At 37.7% G+C, this 26,818-nt stretch overlaps 1 protein-coding gene and 3 non-coding genes across 4 annotated transcripts in view; all 4 read right to left on the bottom strand.

Moving 5' to 3' along the window:
- Positions 1-595: 595 nt before the first annotated feature.
- On the bottom strand, positions 596-666 carry trnac-gca (transfer RNA cysteine (anticodon GCA)). The gene has a single exon. It is a non-coding gene; the product is annotated as a tRNA-Cys (tRNA).
- Positions 667-1,046: 380 nt separating this feature from the next.
- trnag-gcc (transfer RNA glycine (anticodon GCC)) lies at positions 1,047-1,117 on the bottom strand. Its single transcript has one exon. It is a non-coding gene; the product is annotated as a tRNA-Gly (tRNA).
- Positions 1,118-1,739: 622 nt separating this feature from the next.
- Positions 1,740-1,810, bottom strand: trnag-gcc (transfer RNA glycine (anticodon GCC)). The gene has a single exon. It is a non-coding gene; the product is annotated as a tRNA-Gly (tRNA).
- Positions 1,811-9,746: 7,936 nt separating this feature from the next.
- Positions 9,747-26,818, bottom strand: part of syde2 (synapse defective 1, Rho GTPase, homolog 2 (C. elegans)) — a 34,388-nt gene continuing 17,316 nt past the window's right edge. The window contains exons 5-8 of the mRNA XM_077717230.1: positions 23,593-23,719; positions 16,001-16,182; positions 15,252-15,483; positions 9,747-12,355 (exon numbers count right to left, since the gene is read on the bottom strand). Of these exons, the coding sequence (XP_077573356.1) occupies positions 11,652-12,355; positions 15,252-15,483; positions 16,001-16,182; positions 23,593-23,719 (1,245 nt within the window). The 3' untranslated portion in view covers positions 9,747-11,651. The remainder of the gene's footprint in view (positions 12,356-15,251; positions 15,484-16,000; positions 16,183-23,592; positions 23,720-26,818) is intronic.

Here is a 26,818-nt window from a genome sequence, read left to right as displayed (position 1 = left end):
TGGGTCAAATACATCCACAAAATCTAAAAAAATCCTTTCTTGCCGATGAGTTTTTCCATCGACTCTCTGTCTCGATACAGTATTTCTGTAATTCAACCATTTTTGGTCGTGTTCACTGAGTATTGCTTCTCTCCGTTTGCAATTTTACTGTGATATGGGATTCAGTTTCTTTTAGAAAATGACAAAATATTCCATTGCATTGAATATTTTGTCTACAGAAGCATGGAAAAAAAGTTGAACCATGTAAAAAAGTGTGTGTCCTCCCAAAGATATGCATGGTAGGCTGATTGGACACTAAATTGACCCTAGGTATGAGTATTAGAGTGAATGGTTGTCCATATACTGGAGTGCGATCGGCTGCCTACCATGCAAACTGACTTTGGCCGATGTTAGCTGGGATAGGCTCCAGCAATCCCCCGTGACCCGAATAAGTATAAAGCGTTTCAGAAAATGAAAAGAAATCATTAAAAATAAACGAAAAAAATAGTGAGAACTGGTCAAACTTTGTTTCATCGAATTGAAACAATAAGGTAATGGGTACTCAGGTAGAAAGGCTGCAAAGACTGAAAATTCAATACATAATGGGTGAACACATTGCATTGGCTGGGAATCAGACCCAGGCCCCTCGCATTGCAAGCGAGCATTCTACCACTGAACTACCAATGCCTTTCTGATAATAAAGAAAACTGGTCAGAATTCCTTAAATATTTAAAAGATGATGTTCTTACATTTATTTGAAATAATAAAGCAGACTGTGACAAACTTTTCACAGCGTGTTTTGGTCAAAAGTAAAGGGTATAAACTAGGCATTGGCTGGGAATCGGAAGAAGGCATCTTGCATGGCAAGTAAGGATTCTCCCACTGAACCACCAACGCCTGTCAACCCCATTAGCTAATTGGTCAAACTTCCTTGAAATTTCAAAGATGACCTTCCTATAGCTATATAAAACACTGAGACAGATTGTGAAATACTTTTTGCAGAAGGTTTTCTAACATTTCACATTTGTAGAAGTTCCAGGTGATCAATATATGACAAGTGAACACAGTGCATTGGCTGGGAATCGGACCCAGGCCTCTCGCATGGCAAGCGAGAATTCTACCACTGAACTACCAATGCCTGTCACATATCAATGAGACTAGGTCAAAAGTCCTTAAATATTTCAAAGATGACGTTCTTAAATTTATTTGAAATAATGAAGCAGGCAGTGACAAACTTTTCACAGCATGTTTTCAAGATTTCACATCTGTTGAAGTTACATGTGATTAAAACTAATTGACCCAGGTGTCTTGCATGGCAAGCAAGAATTCTATCACTGAACCACCAATGCCTCCCAGGATTAATAGCTAATTGGCCCAACTTCATTGAAATTTCAAAGATGACCTTTCTACCTCTATGTGAAACAATGAAGCAGGCTGTGAAAAAAAAAATTGCAGAATATTTTGAACATTTCACATTTGTAGACATAACAGGCGGTCATCACATAATGGTTCAACACATTGCATTGACTGGGAATCTAACCCAGGCCTCTCGCATGGCAAGCAAGAATTCTACCACAGAACTACCAATGCCTGTCAGATTCTGGTGAAAACAGGTCAGAATTCCTTAAATGTTTCAAAGATGACGTTCTTACATTTATTTGAAATAATGAAGCAGGCTGTGACAAACTATTCACATGAAGGTTTTCAAAATTTCACATATGTGGAAGTTACATGTGATCAAAACTATTGGACACACATATTGCATTGGCTGGGAATCGGACCCAGGTCTCTTGCATGGCAAGCAAGAATTCTACCACTGAACCACCAATGCCTATCGGATTTTTTAGCTAATTGGTCAATCTTCCTTAAAATGTGAAAGATGACTTTCCAACATCTATATGAAACAATGAAGCAGGCTGTGAAAAAAAACTTGCAGAATATTTTGAACATTTGTAGAAGTAACAGTCGATCAACATACAATGGGTAAACACAGTGCATTGGCTGGGAATTGGACCCACACCTCTCGCATGATCAATGAGAATACTACCACTGGACTATCAGTGCCTATCAAAAACCTATAGCGTGAAAAAGTACACAGTATGCACAAATATCTGTGAAAACAACACAAAGATCACGTACTCCTCGGAGCCTCAAGAATAAATGTTAACAAAATGCAGACTCTATACATATCATGTATTATTGTTACATACAAAAGTGAAATCAACCATTCCTGTCTCTGAGTGACAGGCCAATGGTGATTGAAGGAACGTGTTCTTCAGTATCAGAGCTGCCGCATTCATCTGTTCTTTCCTCCATTTATTCTTCACTTTCACCTTTTGCTCGTCTTCTCTCCCCTCCTGCATCATCTCGCTCTGATCATGCTGGCAGCCCACAATAGTACAATCTGTCCGCGGCGTGCTGAGAGATGTGTGCTGAACCCCTCAGAAGCTCTGCCAAGTACAGTCGGTTGGAGGGTGGGGGGGAAAGACCCTCAAAAAAACATCAGAGAGCTTTTTATCTTTGTAAAATGTTTTAATAGCTCTCCTATTGAAGAACGCTGCATGCATGGAATTTCGGCAGGGCCACTGAATAAAGGCTCTCGGCAATTACTGTGACTCAAATCTCTCTCTTTATATGAGTTGAGTGAGTAATGTGTCTCAGAGTAAATGGCCTAACCTTGACCTCTTCCACTAATTTATTTCATCTAACAGCGTTTTTTTTTTTTTTTAGCAAAGCATCACTTTAAAGTTGTTGTGTTGTTTGGTACTTAAATGGATTACTTGTAAACTGAATTTGAGAAAAACTGGTGGAAGTCAACATTAATAATTCATTTGAACGGGTCAAAGCAAAGAGTGTTGTTCGTTCCACCAAATTTCAATAAGCAAAATCAAAAATGCAAACTATACTTAATTATGTTTACCCTTGAAATGTTAAATTTCAAAATTACTGACAAGAGAAGACCAAAACAAAGCATGACAATGATGTTGCATTCATTAGAGTAATGTGCTTGAAGACATTTTCTTCAGTGCTTCTTTGAATGGAAGGCCCTTCTGACATTTCTTTCCATTCAAGAACAATTAATTACTTTTCACGACTATAAGGCGTACCGCATTATAAGGCGCACCCTCAATGAATGACATGTTTTCCATATATAAGGCGCACTGTATTATAAGGCGCACTGTATTATAAGGCGCACTGTATTATAAGGCGCACTGTATTATAAGGCGCACTGTCTATTTTGGAAAAAATTTAAGACTTAATTGCACCTTATAGTCGTGAAAATACGGTAATTGCTATTTACTTCCAGGTATGAAGCACTCACTACACAGTCACCTCTAGAGCCAGCCATTGTTGATGTTTTGGATTTTTTTGTATAAAATCTTGCAGTGGGGGAGGAGCTATATGATGGAAGATTTTGTAAACTAAGATGGCATCTGCATATTTAACAGTATTGTTTCAGTTCAGGCGTTTGTGTTTTTAAAATATCCGACAGTGGTGTTTTTTTTGTTTTTGTTTTTTTCCATATATAAGGTGCACTGGATTATAATGGGGCACTGTCTATTTTGGAGAAAATTTAAGACTTTTAAGTGTGCCTTATAGTCGTGAAAATACGGGACATGAACTTTTCGTGCTGATCTTTCGCAGCACAACATTTTGATTACTTTGCTTAGTGTCCTGCATATTATAAAGTCTGAATCCAATTTTGACTGAATGTAGCAAGTAACATTTAATGCAATGTCTTGAAGCTCATATCCATGACAGCGATTTCGTAGGTGTTTTATAACAGTTAAAATTAATGATATAGTAGCTTTTTATTTCTTTACTTTTTTGGATAATGGAATATTTGGGTAATTTTGGGATCAAATTCAGCTGCAGCATTTATGATTACCAGGTTGTCAACGCTAGACTGAGAGTGTAACCCACCATTAGTGCCACAATTTTGCAATGCTGGAATAATGCATGTGCAGCTGTTTCTGGCGTCATTGTGGTCAATGAGAAATGGAACCATTTTGAGAACATATTTCACATCCCATTTTCCAACTCTTAGGTCATATCCAAAATCTGCTTGTAGAATGTTATCTTTCTCAAATTACAATGAAAAGTACAGTTGTCTACAGCATGTTTTCAGTTTAATCCTTAAATTGGAGTATTTTATTACTGCATGTAGTTGCAGGTTTTCTGAATTTTCTGCCCATTTCAAAAATAACATAGTTAGGTTCTCTAAATACCACAGTTGCGTGTCTCTATTCAGCACAAATCTCGAAGATGATGCACTTTAACACTCTGTCCTTACTATGTATTAGTTTTTCATGTAGCAGTTGGAACATGTCCACCTCAAACCCACTGGCAAAAGTTTACATACCTGTCAACTTGTACGTTTTATACGTATTTTCTACGGTTTTTTACCATTTCAAATCATGTACACCGTACACCGACTTTTGTACGGGGAACTTTTTTTTTTTAAATCGCCAATATTTATGAAAACCGACTTCAACAAGACCGTTTTGGCTAAAATCCAGATAGTCTCGTAGGCTGGTAGCCAACGACGCTACTGTCATCGATCGTTACTATTGTCACGGTATACCAGCAAAAATTATCCTAAATCGTATGTATTTTTTTAGCGGTGCGTACGGCAATATCGATAAAGGATGACATGCGCATGCGTAGATATACATAGAGTAAATATCGTGGAAGCAAGCATGGACGAGCCACATAGTAAGAAACGAGTTACCGAGAGTAAACATGCGCCGAACAGTGTTTGTAAGGTTTTTTTGGGGGGTCGCACGGGGAATCATAATCATTTATAAGGGCAGTTATCGGCAGAGGTTGACAGGTATGAATTTGGTACGTAATATGTTTTTGTAACGGTCTAAATTTCTCATTAAGAGAATTCAAAATATGACATGCAAGGGAATGGGAGTGTGAGGTAAACTTTTATTTATGCCCTAATTAAAAGTGCAATGTTAAGCAAGGAGACATATAGTAGAGCTAGCTGATACTGACAATGTACGTAGTATTTCATGTTAGTTAATAAGTAAGGGGCCTGGCGGATGAGTGGTTAGGGTGTTTGCCTCACAGTGGGGGACCTGGATTCAATTCCAGGTTCGGGTCACTTCTGTGGAGTTTGCATGTTCTCCCCAGGCCTGTGTGGGTTTTCTCTCGGTACTCTGGTTTCCTCACATGTTCCAAACACATGCATGGTGCGCAGGATAAGCAGTTTGGAAAATAAATTAAAAAGGTAGTTGGTTCATCATATTACAAAATTTTATTTTTCATGCCCCTTTAACTGTTTGTGAGGATTTATCTTTAATTGTAAAATGTAATCAAGCAGAAAAATCAACAATAGTATCGTTTCTGAAGAAAATATACTTTCCTAAAAATGTAATCCCAAACTCATTCATCACAAAACAACAACCTGGTAGCAACTCCTCAAAAGCACTTCCATAAGCACTTCCCAACAATGTTGAATGAATTAATCACAATTTAATGTTGTCTCACATCAAGTAGAGTTACAGCAAGAAACTAAATCTGGAAAATATTGGGCATATAGTAACATATACACCTCACCATACACCAAACCAGTATACCCAAATCTCTGACCTTTGCTAGTGAATATAAGGCATAGACAAGTGTAGCCTGTACCACTGAAAAAAATATCATCTCTCAATTTCTGTGCAAAGCAAAAGTGTTTCTATCTTACTGTGAGGGAGCATGTGGGGGGGTTACCTTTCGAACAAAGGCCATGTGTTTTTGTAGTTGACTTGCAGCCGTGACAGAAACTTAAAGGTCATGAGAGATTAAGGGTACAGGGAAAGAAGATCTGGTTTCACATGCAGGTGGCTTTCAAGGATATTTACCAAAGGAGACCATATCTCCACACTTTCCCAAATTAGAAGCAAACCAAGATTAGGTCCAGTTCACTTTGACTGGAAACTGGTATCTGATTCAGTCCGTGACTAAACAGGACTGCTATTGGCTTTCTCCTCTCTTTTAGATGAAAAACCTCACGATTCTTGATTTTATTTAATTGTTTTTAAATCAGATAAATTGTGCAGCAACCTTTAACCATGCATTTGGATCTTTATCTCGCGATTGACGTCTCACAACGACCATTACGGCCAAACAGATCTCAAACGCAAGCTATGAAATTTCTCATTCTGTGCTGACTGGATGAATAACCATCAAGAAAGAGCTTCTGCTCTATTTGCTTTCTTCAGTGTTCTTCAGATGGGAAGTAGCAAAACAACTAAGGACTGCTTACTATGAAAACTATGAAGGCTGAGTAGTTTGTCCTTGGGCAGGACACGAAGACAAGAAAGTCATGTATTGGGTTTTCAAACATGGACTCCAATTTATAAAATCCTAAAGTATCGTTCTCCTCATCCTCTCAGCGGCGGTCCGGGAATTTTCTAGCGACACCTTCAGCTATCGGAATCAATCCAACCCTCAAAAACTATTTTATGGCTATAAAACCTCTACTGCGGCTATAAAACCTCTACTGCGGCTACAACTTGCGGAAAACAAAAATCCTCAATAAAGACTTCATACAATTTAATTATTTAGGAATATAGCCATATTTTACCCACCAAAAATCCCCTTTAACTGTACACAATATCAATCCTCCTTTCTTTCTCCCTTCTTTTATATCACCATCGAAGCTAGTGCTGAAAGTCGAGCAACAGCCTTATCGACGCTTGTTTAATGTAGCAGAGCATGCAGAACTGATTTTGAAGGCCTTGAGGCAGATTTCTGACCCTGGCAACAAATAATGGCTCAAATGTGATTGGGTAAATGCTTCAATATGATACAATACATAGTCAAAGCTGATGCGCTACGCTGCAATCAAGCCCAATGCCCCTCATTCCGCTTCTTTCTCTGTTTGCTCGGGAATACAAAATCACTGACATTTTATGTGTACACACCATGACTCCATAGATTATTTTAATGGAAAAGTATTTCCACTCATGCCTCTACTTACGAATACCTCTGGGTAGGAAATGTTCAGGTTACAAAAGCAAATGGGCTTTTGTATCTCACATTTCGTGTTCATTTATCAGGAAGAGGTCTAAATATAGGTACAAGAAACAAGGGATTGTAGTCTTCTAAAATCTGATTTTAACTGTCAAATGTAGTTTTACCAGTGGCGGTACGTGTATTTCCTAGTAACACCCTCACCTAAAGCCTAAAGTTTGTATACATAAACTTTGTCCTACCTCGCTGTCTTAGAAATATTACCCTGTTTTCCTATATAAAGACGGACCCACTGTTCATTCGGAGAGAGAGTTGCGAGGACGACAGACTGTGAGCGTGTTCACAGCTGTTTGAGCTTTCTCCCCCATTCTGCAGTCTTGTAATGAACCTATTTCCTATTAAATTGATCTCACTATTTCTTAACCCGATCCTCAAGTTGTATTTCAGATCTATCATACTTTGGTGCTTAATTCTGGTTATCTCCCACATTCCAAAAACATGCATGGTAGGCTGATTGGACACTCTAAATTGCCCCTAGCTGTGAGTGTGAATGGTTGTCTGTCTCATTGTGCTCTGTGATTGGCTGGCCACCAATTCAGGGTGTCCCTCACCTCTGGCCCGAAGTCAGCTGGGATAGGCTCCAGCACTGCCCTTATTCTTTTGAGATCATGTCATCGTGTAAGTAATATTCTTAAACCCTTGATTTTTAATGTATAACCACCTTGGGCATGGGTTAAAAATAATTTATAAAGATGACATAACATGTTGAAAGGATACTGTCTAATCCACTATGACAAGTCCATGATTAACATTCTATACATTCTAAGATGTCAAATAGCTGGCGCCAGAGCTATAAAAGCTACAGTTTAGCAATATAGTGTTATAAAACATTTTGCTGTGGATAGATGAGTACATTCTGTCCTATAAAACTTAAAATTTATGGCTGTTCCAGGAAGCCACAGGAGGTGATCTACTTACTTCAGTGACTCAAACAAGGTAAAGAAAAACAAGATACACGCGCACACAAAAAAAAAAAAAGATTATGTTGATGAAAAGCCTGATTAGTCCTAACTTGTCTCGGCAAAAGCCAAGAGAAATCAATTCATCTCATGGAGATTGAGGCCCATTGTACTGCTTTGAAAACATTTTGTTTATAGTATGAATGAAGACATCTGAAGTCAACATAAAAAAATTATCTAAATATAAATATATACTATATATACATACATAAACATATATGTGTGTATATATGTATGTATGTGTATATATATATATATATATATATATATATATATATATATATATATATATATATATATATATATATATATATATATATATATATATATATATATATATATATATATATATATATATATATATATATATATATATATATATATATATATATATATATATATATTTATATAGAATTTGTTTAATGTTGACTTCAGATGATACGTGTTGTCTGCCATAGGTGAATAATGACAGCTGCATGCTGGGAATGTCCCTGAAGCTATAAAACAACTTTGGGAGTTTCCCAGATGTTGGCAAGGGTACTTCCATGATTAGTTCCATACAGGGCTGAATTTTATGCAATAATTTTTAGATTAAACTTACATGAAACATGACAAAAAGTTAACACAGCACACAAAATAATATACTTTATTATGATGATCATACGTGCCCAGGATCAACACAAAGTAATAAAGTTCATTTCAGGATACATTTCTGTGGCATTTTCTCTCCAGAGGACGACAGGATTTTAAAATTCAGCTGTGCATTGCATATAACACTCGCCATGTTGAGACCAGATCCAGATGTCAATCAAGAGGAATGAATTACGCTGGCAACAAAGTTAGTGGATGCAGATCTTCTTTGTGTAGCCCAAGGAATACAATCAGGCCGGCACATAGTATTATTGCCTTACGATATGATGATGATAATAATCATTCAATAAATGGTAAATTAATAAAGGTAGAATTTGATCAGGAATGAAAAATAATTCAATCATTCAGGTGTCCTTTCATATTAATAGAAATGTCTTGCTTGACCTAGACTCAAGGGCCTAGAGCTGGGTGAAAACTAAATACAAATAAAATTACCGGATGGGTATTTAGGTTAAATTATCTTAAATGAATTGTTATTTTTTGTCTTCGTATAAGAAGTCCTCTGGAGAAAAATTGAAGCAGTCACCTTTATTGAGGCAACATTGTGACAAACAAATAAGTTTACATTACAAAAGGTCTTTTTACACATAAATACTGAATACAAAGGATGATGAGAAAGCCTTATTTTATGTCAGCCTTATTTTATGTCAGTAAAGCTTTTGACCATGCAACGTTCAGTACCTTAAAAAATGTCCCAATAACAAGAATGCTGAACACAGCTCAGGTCACCTGAGACAATATCAACTATGTATATACAACACGTACATCACAAATATAACAACTTTCTCTTACAGGTACAGTTTAAGTTGTACCATTTGTCTAGCACTTATAGTCTAGCGATTACAGGTAGCCTGACGGGGAGAAAAACAACTACTCTAAAGTTAACACAATGAGGTCAGAAGCATTTAAATGCATACTACATACTGCATGGTAATACATGGTGATGTGTGTGTCTGAATGAATATGAATATGAATATGAATATGAATATGAATATGAATATATATATATATATATATATATATATATATATATATATATATATATATATATATATATATATATATATATATATATATATATATATATATATATATATATATATATATATATATATATATATATATATATATATATATATATATATATATATTTGAGAAAACAGATTTGATGTTGACCAATTTGATTAAAATGCACTTAAATAAATAGTGAATAAATTTTATATCCTTTCAAATTATTTGTTTCTTATTTACTAAGTATTTATTTTTCTGTTTGTTGTTATTTATGCATTACGTGGTGGAAGCTTTAAATCTCAATATACTTGTATAACGACTATAAAAGCATTCACTTCAATTCAAATATTTTTGTAGTTGGATAAGGGGACATGTGATGAAACAAGCACTGCCTGGCCTTTTGTATGAAGCAGTATTAATTGTGGTGAAGATTCAGAGATGTGGACATTGATAGTTATTTTCTAACCAGTATTAACCAGCATCCAGCCCTTAATTGCCATATAAAGGATTACCTTTAGATAGCAACTTTAGCAATGGTGCTCATACTTCACCGAATTTGAACTGCTGTAATGTCACCGACACCAGACAAGCTACACAGCTATATAAAAAAATATATTACAAATATGCTTCTGTTTACTCAGTTGTAGGTCAAACATAAGGACAGACAACCACATACTTACAATCACACAGCTAACAAGTAGGAATGAAACCTACACTAGCTACTTGGAAGTCAGACAACAACCTAAACAAAAAAACACTGCACCATTGGGTGTCATGGTGCAATTTATGGTATATAAATTAATACTCCAGACATATTTCATTAAACTCCAACATGTTGTGCTCATATTTAATCTGAAGAGATACCATTCTCTTTAAACATCAGTCCAGGGCTGTATTTTAACTGAGCCAAGATTGATGACAAATAAAAGCACAACTTACGTTATAAACCAGCAGGGCTAATACAGATGTGACATGTCCAGATCTTAGTGTAAAATCTCATTGTATTCTTTGTTGGAGAACAGCGGGTTAGCTCAAATAGGCAATTAGATATTTAGGAGTCTGATATTTTCTCAACAAGACTCTTTTTAGGGCAGAAGGCTCACATTTGCGGTGATAAATAAGAATATTACTTTGGTTGTTTTGATTTGAAATGCAATCTTTTTTAGGTTTTTCCAGGTTCAGGAAAGTGCAAATTAAGATCTATGGCACTCGTCACTTCATAAAGGTACTTTTTTTTTTAAAGTGTTTCTATCAAACATAAGAAAGGCAGACTGGGGCACTATTTACGGTGACCTTGATCATATTTTTCCAATAGGAGAAATGATAAATAAGTTGAATTCATTTTAAAGCAGTTTTCAAAACCAAATTGCCTGTTGTGGTTGGAAAGAAATACGTAATGAACGTCTTAATGTTTCTGAAATTCTTTCCTACTGTTGAAAAGTTGTGGAAGTGCTCCATGACAAATGTTGCTTCAGAAGCCTGCCAGGAAAGAAAATAGCTGTGAGAGCACAAAGATGTTTTAGTTTTAATTTAATACATTTAATAAACTAGATGTCCGCCTTGAATCCTGTCAAGCAGTTTTGCATTCTGAACCACTCTGATGATTTACTCAGACACAGAAATACAAGACTACACCACTTATTGTTTCAAACGCAGTAGAAAAGCATCCAAGTCTTCATAGCATAAAGAATATTAGGTGTTTCCGGGTGGATTTTGCATGTGATGGACCACCTTCACACAATTAAGGCACCTTTTCAAACCCCTAAGGGGTCAATGGTTTCTTCTAATAAGAAGAAAAGCAACGGTGTGAAACTAGAGCTTTAAGGAAAACATTAAGACGAAGAGCAGGGTGGGCGTCAAAGAAACATGAAATATTCTCTCTGGGAAAGAAATGCCCTGTTACATATGATTTAATTTAAACTGATTTCAAAAGATTTGTCCCATTTTTGTGATACCATTACAGGACCAGTGACAAATCTCAAATACTTGAGAGCAGTCCCAAAGTGCCTGTGAGAGGACTTAGTATCCAACATTAAGCTTGTTCTTATTGAGTTCTCTCTCAAGGTTCCCTATGAGAGTGTCAATACTATCCTGAAGGTCTCTCAGGTTAACCCTGTTGCTCAGCACGGGGCTAATGTCCTGGATCTTCATGTAAGCCTGGTAGGCGTGCTCCCTGTGCAGCCGTGGGGGAAAGATGTGCTCACACACACTTTCCTGCTCCTCTTGCTCTTCCTCTAAATGCTCCCATTGGCCAGAGCAATCTTTCACTTCCTGCTTGGTTTCCTGCATTGTCACCCCATCATTATCGTTACCATCAGGCTGCTCTTCCTCATCCGCGTTCAGGGTCTGCACCTGCCCAGCAGGACCTAAAAAAGGGCTGCTGCCGTTGTCTTGCATGGCGGCTTCTGCATTTTCTTGCCTTTCCAGGTCCTCCTCAGCGGCGTCCGTATCTTCTGAGGGAACGTCGTCATAGTCGGCCTCCTCTTTGCCGTGAGGAACCAGCAAAATCTCCGAGGGGAAGTAGCTATCGCCACAGCCGCTCCAGTCGCCTGCGTAGCGGTTGCTCGGGCTGTCCAGACGTCCTAGTTTGGGCCGCAAAACACCCGCCATTTCTGCCTCAGTCAAGTTCAATACCTGTGGACGCTCTTTTTTCCGCCGAAGGGGAGGAGCCACGAATGAGTAGCAGCGGTCAGGCCAGGAGGACGGATCATGAGAGTCACCAACTGTAGAATAGGAAAAGAGAACTGAGCCTTAATAATGCACCAGGTATGGAGGAAGGATTTGTGTATAACACGCACTCGAACTTTGGTTCAGTTTTTTGGTACAAAATTTCACGTTTTATATTCGACTAAAAACTGTACATCTGGGATTACTGAATGCTCCCAAAACTTTCACCTTTACAGATATACTAATGATTCTCTGTAATTGGCATTTTAATTTTACTTCCCCACTATTCAGCACACGTAGCAACTAAAATCAAATTTCTTCAAACTACAACAAAACACACAAAGCATCAGAATTCCTTATGCAGCTATTCTATTTGGTCTGTTTAGCATGCATATGTATATTATAGAGACCAGCAATTATGTTTTCATGCTTTATTCGCTCATTCAAAGAGAGATTTCAAAGCTAGATCATCTTTATTTTAAGTACTTAAGGATAGAGAGGTGTAAAGTTCTATTTCTTTTCCCATAATGTGAGGTACTGTGTGATCTACACTGGAGATGCCTGAATAACAAAGAAACGTTTTTGGGTCATTATGGTATTTTTGTTGAAGTTGTCATGTTTTGAGACTAAATGCTGCTTTTTGCTTCTTTGTATAACCCTACTCAAAGCTTCCCATTATACAGAAAAAGGAGTTATGAGCAATGAACCCATTTTCTGATGCATCTATTGTGCCAAAATTCTGTGTCCTCTATTCTTGCATTTTTTACTATCAATAATAGAAGAAAAAAAGAAATAATGGGGGTATCTCATATAAAAGGGTCAAGCACCTACTTCGTTTGCAAACCAATAGTAACAATAAACAGAAATGTCCAAGGCTGATTATGTCCAAACAGTCTTATGGATACTTGTGCCAGGCTAGTCATTTCTAAATCGCAATGAGGCCTGCTACTACTAAATTTGGTCGGGCCATACAATTTTATATGGACTATCTAACCCTGCTCCTTCAAAAATGTCAGGAGCGATAATTTGGCCCCCGAAGAAAAGGTTTGGGGACCCTTACACTAATGGTGTACCATGTTAAGATCCCTTATTGTATGACTCAGACACGCATTATATAAAAAATGAATAAACTCAATATGTGCGACCCTTGAAAAAGATACTAAATCAAGCATGGATTGTTAAAACGTTGGAAACCTTGCATGGAATAACTTTCAATCATTTAATGTTGGTAGAACAATATGTTAAGGATGGTGGACAAAGTAAAAAGCACAATAATGACGGACTATAAAGTCCCTCTGTGGTATGAAGACCGCTGACTAGAGCAAATAGGCAAATAAATAAAAAAACTTAGGGTAATTGAAGATTCTAAATATGCTCTTAGGCGCTTGAATGCCTGTTATTATATACAATATGGCTGGCAACTAATACAAGGTGCAAACTGGTTATCAGTCATTTTATGAACTAGCAATAAATCATACCAGTACTAGTAAAAAATGGATGATTTGGTGGCTCAAAATTCCCCATAACGACTAAAGAAAAATATGCAATAAGCGACAACATGCTACAATGAATACATGCTGTAATCACACCACAGCACACATGACATTGCCACACTTCCTTTTGCCTGAATTTTATCATTGCTGTTCTGACTGTGATTTATCTAAATGCCCTCGGATTTGGACATAAGACATAGTGTTGCCCTCCAAAAAAAACAATCAACACTCCATCACAACCAGGGTGCTTTTCATTACCTTTCTCTTTGTTTGTGTACATATAATTGTTGTACCCGCTAGCCTTCCCTAACTGGATTGGAGGAAAAATCAAACAGAAAACAGGACAAAGGTTAGGGCTTCATCCTAGATATTAAGTGCAAAAGCTGCATACATGCCCTGTATTTGCCCTCAAGTGACCCTTTTAATTCAATTACCAATAAATTAGCTGAGTGCAAGAGCATGACCTTGTCTTCTCTGTGAAAGCACATTTAAGAGACTAGTAACAGTGAATGCACCCGCTATCAATCTTATACCTTCTGTCGAGTTGCATGCTTAAGTCTGCTTGCATATTCAATTGGGAAATAAAATGATGCTTACAACAAGTTTCTCTAATTAATCCCACAAAGGGCCATAAGAGGTGAAAGATTTCACACCAATTTAAGAAAACAACACCTTTTTATCAATCTGGTGTCTTACAAGTGTAATCAGTTGAGTGCAGTCAGGTGCTGCCTGTTGTAGGAGAAACTTCATTGGTTAAACCGTCTGCACTGGGTCAGTTGGAACAGAAAATCTGTGTCCATTAGACTCAGAGGGGTACTGGAGAAAACACTGCCAATTCCCGGCACATTAAACTTGATGCTCCCAGTTTGCACAGATTTGAGGAAGTTAATTGTGTGTTGAATGAAACTAAATAATTGATAACATTTTAGCCCAGATATGAGCAAACTATGGCCCGCAGGCCACATCCGGCCCGCAAGGCGTTTTAATCCGGCCCACCGACGTTGTCCAAATAATGTATTTTTATTTTATTTCCCCCAAGATGGCGCCGTCACGCGGAAGCCAGTGACAGTAGCTCTGTCCACTCTTATTTGTTTTTTGTGTGCTTCACAGCCCTTCTATCTTTTTTAAATTACATTTTAATATTTCTAAATACATTCCTTTTTACTTCGATTACGAGTCCTTTTTTTCTGTTTATGTTTTATATGTACTGTTAACCGATGCAGTTTTTATATGTATTGGTATCTTGTGCTGATCCGGCCCATCTGTCAAATGTTTTAAGTCAATGTCGCCCCGCGGGCCGAAAAGTTTGCCCACCCCTGTTTTAGCCTGTGTTTATACATTAAGCAAGCCGAGTTCCTCTTCCTGCTGGGTGATTTATCTGAAGACTCATTCCCAAAATCCGCCTTTGGCTGTGTTGTACAATAGTTATTTACCGACAATAGAGCTATTAAATAATTACCTGGCCAGAGCTGTAGCAAATAATGCAAGACTTCAATGTGCTTTTTGAAGTGTAGTGCACTGGCTAGTTCCTCAGAATCGATGAAGACTCTGTTGCTGTGACAGGATGCCTCCTGACGCTGGCTGAGCAACACGGGACCAAAACACACTGCCAGGTTCTGACATGTCATCTTGTTCACGTCCTGGTGGGATGCCACTAACTTGAGGTGGTCCAGAAGCTTCCGTAGGGTCATCTGAATAAGGCACATCATTGTTTTGTTTGACACTTTTACAGAGTTTAACTAGTGCAGCTCACTGTGAGCTATTCAATAATCCACAACACGCACATGAAACGACATGACTGAAGTGCAAGTTTAATTCTATATATGGAAAAATGTGAGAAACCAGCAAGTCAACATGAAATATTGTGCTATTTAAGGATACATCTTACTCTTAAGAGCATAGAAATTTTGAAGAAGTAGCCACAACAGTAGTAACTTCTTATTATTGAACCAACCACTGCATTATGCATGCTTCTAAAAATTACTTCTAATGTAAAATAACTCATACATATTTCATTCGAATAAAATATTTCAATGTTCCGTATAAGTGGGTACTCAGTATGGATTGACAACAGTGAAGTAAAAGCCAGATTTTTTTTTTATAGGAATTACTGTCATTATTCCCCTTAAGACTCTGACCGCAAATGCCCTTTTCCAAATCAAAGACAACATGAGAATGAGCCAAGGATATTTGATGCAAATTCCTTACCCTTTCCACCTCCGGCAAATTTTCCAACAGGCCAACGGTATGCTCCGAGTCGACGTGGTCATTCTCACAGCCCCCTACTCCCATCCTCAGAGGTCTAACAGCCATGGAGTCCAATACTGCATCATACAGCTGCTTGGTGATCAAAGGATAGGGAAGCTCTCGTAGATAGTCCTTTAGTACACCTGTTGATTATGAAATACAAATTTGTAATAGAGATGTCCTGATCCGACACACAGTCAATCAGCGCCCAATACGACAATTTTTGGAATATGAGTAGGTATCAGATTTAGTCACAAGATTAGATCTGATCCATTAATAGTACAGTGTTCCCTCGCTTATCCCGGTTAATGGGGACCGGGACCACCCGCGATAAGTACATTTCCGCGAAGTAGGGATTCCCCTTCAAAAATGCTAAATTTGAATTTAATTCCAATTTTTTATTTTTTTTAATGTTTTTTTTATTTTTTACCCTCCCTGTATACAGTACACCATATAGAATACGGATAGAGAGAGTGAAATTCATGTTATAACAAAAAAAAAACCTGTAAAATATGTTGTTTCAATGTAATATTTGTATTTTTTTTTCCAAAAAAAATCTGCGAAGCTCTGAGTCCGCGATAGCTGAACCGCGAAGTAGCGGGGGAACACTGTATATGTTTTCAGTACTATCGAGCTTTTCAACTGCAGTAAATGAAACCACTAGCTGAGTGGGACAATTCCTCTTTAGAAATTATAATGGAAACAGAGTATTTCTTGAGGTACCACCAATGCTCACTTTACGAAAAAATATTAATGATCATTTAATAATTACATTATTTTAAAATTCTGTAATCGATTCCTATAGGATCAGTATCACAAAAAGAAGTTGAAAAAATTTGGATCAGATCGGAAGTGAAAATCATCAGCATCGGGACTTCCCTACTTAGTAATGTAGTCTAACAACTTTAAATCATTGGGACTGATTTGACACACTAAACTACTTTAACAGAAGCCTCAAGGCTTGAATCCAACACAATTTCACCACACTCAAAAGGATTGCACTTCGCTAAGGGCGCTCCTTTGGTGCGTGCTTTCTTCATGAATTTCTGTTGCGGATCAGTATGGGGAGCAGTTAGGTAGGCAAAGCTTCGAGTTTTGACAGACGACACAGCAAAAATGAATCAATTCAGCGAAGTTCAGTATTATGTGGCTACAGCGTAAAATATGCATACCTTAGGCATTGGGAGTAAATGGTACATTGATTCATTTAATTGTCTATCAATAAATTCAATGTGCATAAACGATGCTGTCGCTTGGCAGTATTCACAGACTGTCAATTTGTTGTATTATTGTCTGTTGGATTTCCGCATGCTCAATAAAGAGAGAAAGATAACACTGCAGCCTCCCTTCTTATCTGGCTGAGGGAATCAATACATAAAGGTATAAATTGCAATTATACATTAAGCTTTTATTTTTATGCTGATTCTACCAATAATATTCCCAATATAAGTAAATAACCTGAACAAATGCAGTATCCAGGAGAGAAATATCGCTATTATACGTAGTTTAATATATCGGCAAGTCCTATGCATGTGTGTTTGATACGCCTGACATGGCTCAGCTCGAATGAAGATGTTACAATAGGAAAAATTGTACCCCATGATCACCCCTTTATTTCTGATATGCTGTATTTCTGCTACTTTGCAGCCAATTGTTTTTGGTGTATTTGGTAGTGTATGTACACCTGTGATTTAAGCCTCCAGTAGTGACTGTAAAATATTGTCTGTCTCTAAAGAGACCTTGAAGTATTGTAGGCATGCCTTTTATCTTAAGTGAAGATAATGGATAAGTGCTGGAATAATACAGGCTGCTGGCAGCGTGACAGCCGTTTGTGGTAACTGTCTCTTCTTATTCTCTCTCCCACCCTCTCTCTTTTGCTTTCTCTCTGGTTCCATTTTTTTTGCATTTACTACCAATGTAATAACTTATTCTGTTTTCAGGATACTGAAATGTCTAATTTTATCAATACCTGTTTTAGTGTGTTTGTGTTGGTGTTTTTGTACATGTTGAGGCCCAACTGAAATCAGTTGCCTTTTCTAATTTCGCTTTTCCCCAGACACCACTAAAAGGTCAAATTGCTCATTGAGTAGTTTGTACATCCAGCCTCACATTGTCTATTTTTGATTGTGAACAATTTGATTATCAATACAGACATGGACATAGCTTCTTGTCTACTCACTTTCAGTGCCCTTAAAACTTGCCCAATTTACAACTGCTTGTTTTACAATAAATAGTTTCCCATCTCAATCTGTTGATACTAATAGAAAAGCAATAAATAGCAATAGGGAAGAAATGATCAATCTAAAACCGTGAACAATTTAAAAACTGACCATTTGCAAAAATATTTAACTTGCAAATGTGACTGCAACCATAAAAAACAAAAACAAACACAATTACTTCAACTAGGCACACTCACACATCGACCAATGTTATGCATTATACAGTTTTAAAAAATGAACCAATTCATAATTAAAATAATCGATAAAGTCTCCTACTAAAGAATGATGGAAGAAACATAATTTAATTTTAGGCACAAAAAGCTGTAATTAATTGAATTTTAAATAACTACTTATGATTAGAAAAGGCAATTCTAAAAAAAATAAAACATAATATCAACGCAGCCCTTTTACAAAACACTGCACAAACATTGTGCATGTGAATTATATTTAATTTGTTTTCTCTGAAATGTGGTCACACCTAATAAATTCATTGGATTGTGGCTACCACAGCTACAGGTAATTAATTTCCCTGCTCTGGTGGTGAGTAATCTCGCCTCCAGACATGTATAAGCAAACAAACAGACATTAGTGAGAATAAAAATCCTTCAGGAGAATTAATAAGTACAGTACAAAGTGTGTTATTTGCTATCATCACACATTAATAATAAAATGACCGCTTTTCTGATTTGAACCATGAACTCTTGACTCTGAGCCACCCTCCCAGTCCCACAAGGTATTGTGCATTCCTGAGGAAGTCAATCGAAGCAACACAAGAAAAACAACACAGTCAAACAAGGGCACTGTCAGCTTGATGGGCACTCTGACAGCTCCAAAACTGCAAGTCAAATTTTAACAGGGCTTAAGGCAAACATGCACTTTAAGCTTCATAAAATGCCCCACAATCAGCCTGTCTGTAATGTTCATCCATACAGGTAGAGTTGCTGCATGTTTTAATTTATTCAAACATGAATGACATTCTTGAATGCTTCTGTTCATGGTTATCTTTGTCACGTTTATCGGAAATCTAGTATGAGGAAAACCTTGATAAGAAATCATAAACATTCATTCTTCACTATGACTCTCAAGACATACTGATTTTGAAAACAGATTACAGGGAAATTGCTTTGTGGACATTGTATGGTTTCCTGTTATCAATCTGGACTTGGGCTATGGAGATAAAGTATAGTTTTTTTTAAGCACAGGAATCCGACTGCCTGACAAAATTTAGACTTGTATTTGGTTCTATATTGGTCAAGCAGCTAATGTGGTTAATTTGGATTGGTAATCCAAGTGGCTTTAGATGTACATAATGTACTTCAGTGTTTAGAGCACAGATCCACAGAAATAAATCATTAGCCTACTGAGTCAGTGCGTGTTTACTTTTGTGCTTTAAGCCTTGTTAGAACCTGACACACTCCAAATGTACAAGTGCTTATACACTTTCTTTCTTTCTCATGTATACACACACACACAAACACTCACAAGGTCCTGGACTCTAGGGTAAACAGGTGTGTTTCCCTACAGGTGCTTTAATCTCATAGTCAATGAAACAAATCATTATTAGAATGCCTGGTTGCAATTTCAGTGTTTGGCCTGTGGGTTTGGCCCAGTTTCTCTCTGGTCTGAAGTAAGTTGGGATAAGCTCCAGCACCCCTATGACCCTAGTGAGGATAAAGCGGTTCAGAAAAGGAATGAATGAATCATCTTCCGAGAAGCATGTGATGATTAAGATAGCAGGGATGCTGAAGCCTATCACAACTAAGTACGATGAGCAGTAGGTGGGGAAATCCTTGAATTAGTTGCCAGCCGATCGCAGGGCACAAAGATGCGAATACCAGCTGGATGAATACTCATAACTAGGGTTAACTTGAAGTATTTATCTTTGTGTTTTAACAAAAATACAAAGAAAACAAGTACCTATAATGTTAATGATGAGCAATGGATCATTACACATGCTGTTTTAAAAGGAGTAAGGAAAACTATCCTTGAAGTGAAAATCATAATTAGCTGCTATGCCTAATATTAACAGTAACCTGGATCATGGCACGACTATTTCAGTATTCTGAATGCGCCACTAAACGCAACAAGACACATAATGCACTGAGGCACTGTGCTACCTTCAACCTCTTGTTTAAACGTATCGGAAGGTCACTCCCCTTTTGAGCGCTGCAGTCAACACAGAGTCTGAAGAACAAACATGGGTTTGTTCTCATCCTGCTCCCCTCCCTGCAATTCTGTACGCCCCCATAAAGCTCATATGTTTGTGTGTGTAGTATGGGGGCAGGGGTTCTGAGGGGATGTATGTGCCGTTTCCTTGTCCCCTGGAACGTCAAAAGTCACAGATTGTTGTGTCTTCATATTTTCCGGAATCCCAAAAGGACCCATGCACACGTTTGACTTTTTGTGCTGGTGGAGTGGGATGCTTTACATGTTCAAATCATCAGCAATATCCAAAATTAAATGTACAAGTAAAAAACTTTTTTTGGACACCCACGCGAGCCTGAGGTGCTTTATAAATGGCTTGCCTAATTCTCTCTACTCTGGGTTCAGCTAATCCCCCATGCATGGGCCAAATACCATCTGTGTTTGTTCGGCAACAAAGGAGGCACTTGTTAATGACTTTCCATGTCTTCACTGGAGGGCTGCTGAGGGTGCGGGTAAAGTAAAGAAGCAGGCTATGGAAAAGACGCATCAGATGGAGAAAATTAAAGACCACAATTTATCGTCAATACTTCTAATAGAGCTTTTGAGCAGTGTGGCTTGTGGAAAACATACATCATTCAAGGGGAAATTGTTGGAGTCCCTTCCAGATATTTGTATCAGATTTCCTATAAAAAGCATTCATTACTAGACACATTAAATTCCGATTTTAGTTAAATTTCGCTCGCTTGAAATTAGTTAGCTGAATGCTTTTATTTGTTTGATTTTTTTGGAGACAGATCCCCCTTCTGACATAAACCATACATTTATCCAAACCGGGAAATGGCCTATAAGTGTGCATTGTCTTATGACCGCTATATGTAGGGCTGCAACTTAGAGGGGCAACCAAGTTTAGATGACAAAGTAAGAGAGAGGAATTCAGAAGAGAGATAAGTAAGTATTTTTGAAGGAGTATCAGGCAAGAAAACTTTAAAAAAGATTTTTGGAAGGTTGCAGAGCATTGGCCCTAGTGGATAAGAATTGGACTCTAAGGCAACCCTTAACAGGATAAACTGAAATGTATATATATTTTTTTTTAAGTATACAACATTTTACTGTACACTCCTTGACATCTCTAACTAGATGGAACCAGGTGCTCATAACAACATTTTTAATAAATAAAACAAAACAACAAGGACTTGTGAAACGAAAACGAAACCAAACCGGAACAGGGAGAACAAGTGGAATCGAGGAGCAAGGTAGCGTGGCTACATGGCAATGGAATATTGGAATCTACGCAGGAATTTATGTGGACGATCCGACAACGATACTAAACTCAGTGGTGTTTAAATACACAACTTAAAGGACTAATTACAAATCACGCGGAGCTGTGCGAACACAACGGCAAGGCAGAAGGGACAAACGAGAGTGGCAAAAACAGCAGCAGGCTGCTCCTGACAGGAAGCATCAGAACAGTTGCTGCCAGCCAGTGCTGCTTGGTTCAGTGGAATTAATCATGAACATGAGCATGGCAATAAGACGATGTTAGACACTACATACTTCAGAACTTAAACCAGCCTATCCCTGAAGCTTTTAAGCTACTGATGAAGATAGTGTTAAGCCAATTGAATGGCCAGAGAGCTCCACTCATGTTTCCAACACATTTTGCAGTTCTTTAAATGAAATATGCTTGTGATTCGAAACAACGGCGAACCACGCACTGAGCATGTTTTGCAGGATTTGGATTGAACCCGGACCTCTGGATAATCCTTTTGACAAGCTCCACTTTAAAATTAGCAGTGTGACAGGCTCATCCTCTTGATTGTGCACTCTACCCAAAGCATATTTTTACACTTGAATAAAACATTTTTAAATGATAAACTATTTTGCATTCCTCGGGGAAAAAAGAAAAATAGTGCAATTAAGTGAAGCGTGGACATTTGCCATCTTTTCCCTGTCGCTGTCCTTTTTCACTCATCCAAGCTTATCAGCAACTCGCTTGGCAGGGCAAATTTAGGCAGCGACAAAAACCAACAACCCACACTGGTGCTGGCCCTTTTTTCTAACCTGCTCAACTGTTAACTGTGTTTTTTTTGCCCTGCCATGCAAATGCATGCTGATCAAAGTGGACATGATAGGACAACGCCTATGTGGGGCCTCTTACTAAAACCAACAGCGGCTCCTAAACGAACAAGGGGTTCCATGGCCTCTTCCTCTTTTTGGTGACATAAAAATAATGCCTAAGTCCCTTTCTTCTACTCCAACCCCCATTTGTACTACTGCAGTAGCTATCACTCAATCCAAGCAAAATTGCAACAAATTTCAATTTCCTCTAAAATGTCACACCATTGCAACAATGGAAATAAACAGTAAGATTGCTTACTTGATTACAAAAAAACACAACACAAAAAAAACATAAAAATAAGAAGAGTGACAATAATAGGGCAGGCTATAGGGCATTTAATAAATACCAAAAATTTGACTGAGAAATTTGAGTTTTTAGTGAAATACTATTTGAGATAACTGTTTTTTGTAGTAGATTTGTGTAAAAAAGACACAAAGTCCTGATATAATTTAAATGTGACCAGGAAGGGACATTAGAGAACATGTAGCAACTAGGAACTTGACAAAGAAGGAATGACCAGAATGTACAACATATTCTGATAGTGAGAGTGTGTGTGGGCCCTTGCTCGAGGCTTCAGTATATACTGGTATGTTGACTTCAGGAATGCATTTACAATACACATCACACACTTTAAGAGGCACACACACAAACGTGCTGACCTTTTCGGTGAAAACGCACAAGTTCAGACGTGTGTAGGGAGGTAAGAAATATTTTATTTGTTATACTGGATCAAGTTGACCTGTTAAGAAAATGCCCACATACCCAGTTTAATGTGTCGAACTGGGCTGCGCAGGTTGATTTTTAAATTTAAAGAAGAGTATAGTTCAATGCATACATATTTTGTCATTTTGATTGCTTTTCATTTTCCTTTAGTCTCGTTTTCTGACATTTTCTCAGAAAGATTTGGAGCAAAATGTTAATGAGCCCAAGGTTTTGGCAAACAATGATACAAATAATAGAATAAGTATATTGAAAATGTATCTCACTCATGCACAATTTTGTCATTTTGTGCATCATAGTCTGCAGCAAACAGATGATGTCCATACACACATTTGCACTTTGTTGCTTACCTGTAATTACGTTGATGTCAGGATAGGTGTTTTCACATAGTTCCACAGCATAACTGTCCCTCTCAAAAGCCTCTCGTAGCTCCTTCTTTACAGCTGCCGAACCGCAAAGACGGTAAAGCCCCACCACCTGGAAAACACAGGCCAAGCATGTAATGCCAGAATCAAATCAAAGTAAAAAATACTATGACTCTTGAACGATTTAAGAATGAAACCATTTGAAGAAATGATAGATTAGTGTCATTATGTGATGCTTAGTGAGGTGCTATATGTTGGGGTTGTTGTTGGTCATATTGCTTCATCAGAATATTGTGCAATGGGCAAGTCTTTTACAAAACATTTATCATCAAGTAAACATTAATTCATTGATTCATCTTCCCTACTGTGCATCATCGTAATGGTTACGGGGGCTCCTGGAGCCTATCCCAGGTGATTTCGGGCAAAAGGCAGACGTTCACCCTAAACCGGTCGCCAGTCAGCTGTATGGCACACAGAGAGACAAACGAATATTTGCACTCACAATCATACCTACCACCGCGGGAATCGAGACCGTGACAGTGAAGTCAGGCGAGTGAACCCCTACATCATGAGGTGACTTCATAGAGTAAACAGTAATATGAATACCACAATAGCATACTAAACGATCGCAGAGAAGATTTCTTTATTTAATATAATTTGTCAGGTTAAAACAAGTGGATATGTATGTTAGATTTACATTTTTAGATAAACATTTTTAGTCTTGTCTGAGAGATAAATCAGTGCTGAAAGCTGGCCCAAATGTTTTAAAGCTGTTAAATTCAGCACCGTGGAAATACATTGCTAGGCCTGAAAATGTAAATCCAGACTTCAAATTTGAATACAATTTGCATTTTAATACAACTTTCACATGATTGTGTTTTGTAGATCTACATTTAAAAGTTCATGAATGTCAAATTTTGCATCGTTAGACTGACCAAACAAAACCTGTATCTTTGGAAAATTCCAACTGAGTGCAGATAAACATAAATCTTTTCTTTTTACACTTTCCTGACCTAAGGCACCAAAAAAACTACAAAGCTTTATCCAAACATTGCCACTTGATACTGAAACCTGGCACCAGTTGTCTCCCAATGTTAGGATTAAGACCAGCTAACTACATACCATAATTTCTTCTACATGTGTCTGTCTGGTATGTGGCATGGCTGACCAACTGGTGTGGTTGCCCGAGCAACGTGTTAAGTCAGTGGGCTGTGAAAGTCGAGTTGGACCCGGTTCCACAAAAACACACACACACAACAGCTCTTTCCGGGCTCTAGAGTAGAAGCACGAGGACGTCTCTCCAGGTCAAGCTATTTCTGAGCTCACCGTGTTGAGTGGAACTGCATTTTGTAAACCTCACACGAGTGGAAGAGACAAGGACAGATTAGCCAAAGCTTTAGCTTTGTGTGCAAGTAAACAGAAGTCAGGGGACACAATGAACAACAAGTCCATTCAGAAAAAAAAAGAATCTGTGTTTGGGGGAGCGCCAAGCACAAGCGGGTAACAGCTGTTAGCGGAAGAGGGCTTGTACTCTATATTCTGGTGCTGCCAAGCAACAAAACAGGCAGCCGCAAGCCTGTATGTAGAATAGGGCAAACAGAAAAAAAGTTGGTTCAACAAGCACGGGGACTCTTGGGCGGGTGCGGAGACCAATGATGGGATCAGAGGGATTTGTGTTCAGTCTGAAATCAGTTTAATTAGTGAACTATCAGTTGCACAAAGAAACGGGGAAGTAGTACTTGACTTTATTAAAGCCCTTGAGTGTGGGCCAAATGTAATTTCAACAAATTGTACTTCTATTCAGACTCAGTGGAAAATGCACAGTCAATAGCATTTCCCATATTTTTAAGACTAAAAGCCACAGGTTTATAAAGTCCACCATCAATAAATGAGCTAATTTCCATTCATATGGTGATCCTGATTACAGGGCACGTTATTGCCTCAATGTACTGCATCTGTCATTTGTTCTTGACCTTTTCACTGTTTCATTTATTTATTATCTGTTTTATTTGTGGTTATTATGACTGATTGTGTGTCTTGAAACATTTACAAGAGCAGTGATCTGCTAACAAAATCGGTTTATAGTCACTAATTACAACCACATTTCATAAAGCAAACAATACTATTAAGCACACTGTGAAATTTGGGGGAGGGGTGGGGTTTGTTAAGATTTTTACATCTGCCCTAAACTCCAAAGAATTATGGTGTATCCAAAAAAAGAATACTCTATACCAGGGGTCGCGAACAAGTTAAACACAAAGAGCAAAAATGTTAAACTGTGAGAGTCAAAGAGCCACACCACGCAGTGAACTGCCAAAACATAGACACGCACACACACACAAAATCACACAATTAAAACCATATTAATCACCATAAGTCCTGCCAAATATTTTATATATATGTTTTTAAGGTGACCCTAATCCGTGTTTTAAGAGGATATAAAAAAATGCCTTAAATTAATAATTTTAATAGAAAATATCTTCATTATATTGCTTTTCTTTGTCTTTAACTCTTGTGTTATCTTTCTGTGGATCTTTCGATTCCTATCACGACCATTCAATTTGTACACTGTTTAAAGTACATGTGGGCAGGATTTGGATGTAGACAAGGAATGAAAAGGCTTAACAAAAGCATATAGCTTTACCCCCTAGATTTCAGGGTCAGGCTCAGCCATAAAAGAAACACACCTGAGTTACATTAAAACATAATTTCACTCAAAATATAATACAGTGTGGCTTTACCATGAGCGCAAAAAAAAAAGATTCAACGTATATAAGACTAAAATCAGCATTAATGAATTGTCATTGATAACTCTGCACTTGTATTTTACATTTAACAAGATTGCGTTGATCCATGTCAATTGTAAGTACTATATACAAATCTTTGTAGAAGTTTGCAGGGATGAAACAGTTTGGACAGGTGGAATGTATTTTCACTCCCAATACTTATGTATCCTTCACTTACTGTGTTCATTTTTAACTGACTAGTAGGACATTAGGTTTTTTGTGTTACTGAGATAGTACTAACATAAAAAGAAATGATGGTCACTGCATGAACACACCCATACAGTAACTCAGAGTGTTTGAGAGGCATCACTGGTTTGATTTTCAAAAGCCCCACAATGTCAAGCATCTTAAAAGCTTGCAAAACCCTGAGGTCATGCAATTCTTTGTTACTCTGACAAACAACTTGCATCAAAGTGCTGCAAAAT

The sequence above is a fragment of the Stigmatopora nigra genome, chromosome 5, assembly GCF_051989575.1.
Source record: "Stigmatopora nigra isolate UIUO_SnigA chromosome 5, RoL_Snig_1.1, whole genome shotgun sequence".
Taxonomy (NCBI): domain Eukaryota; kingdom Metazoa; phylum Chordata; class Actinopteri; order Syngnathiformes; family Syngnathidae; genus Stigmatopora; species Stigmatopora nigra.
Note: the sequence above shows the minus strand (reverse complement) of the source record. Positions and strands in the feature narration are given on the sequence as shown.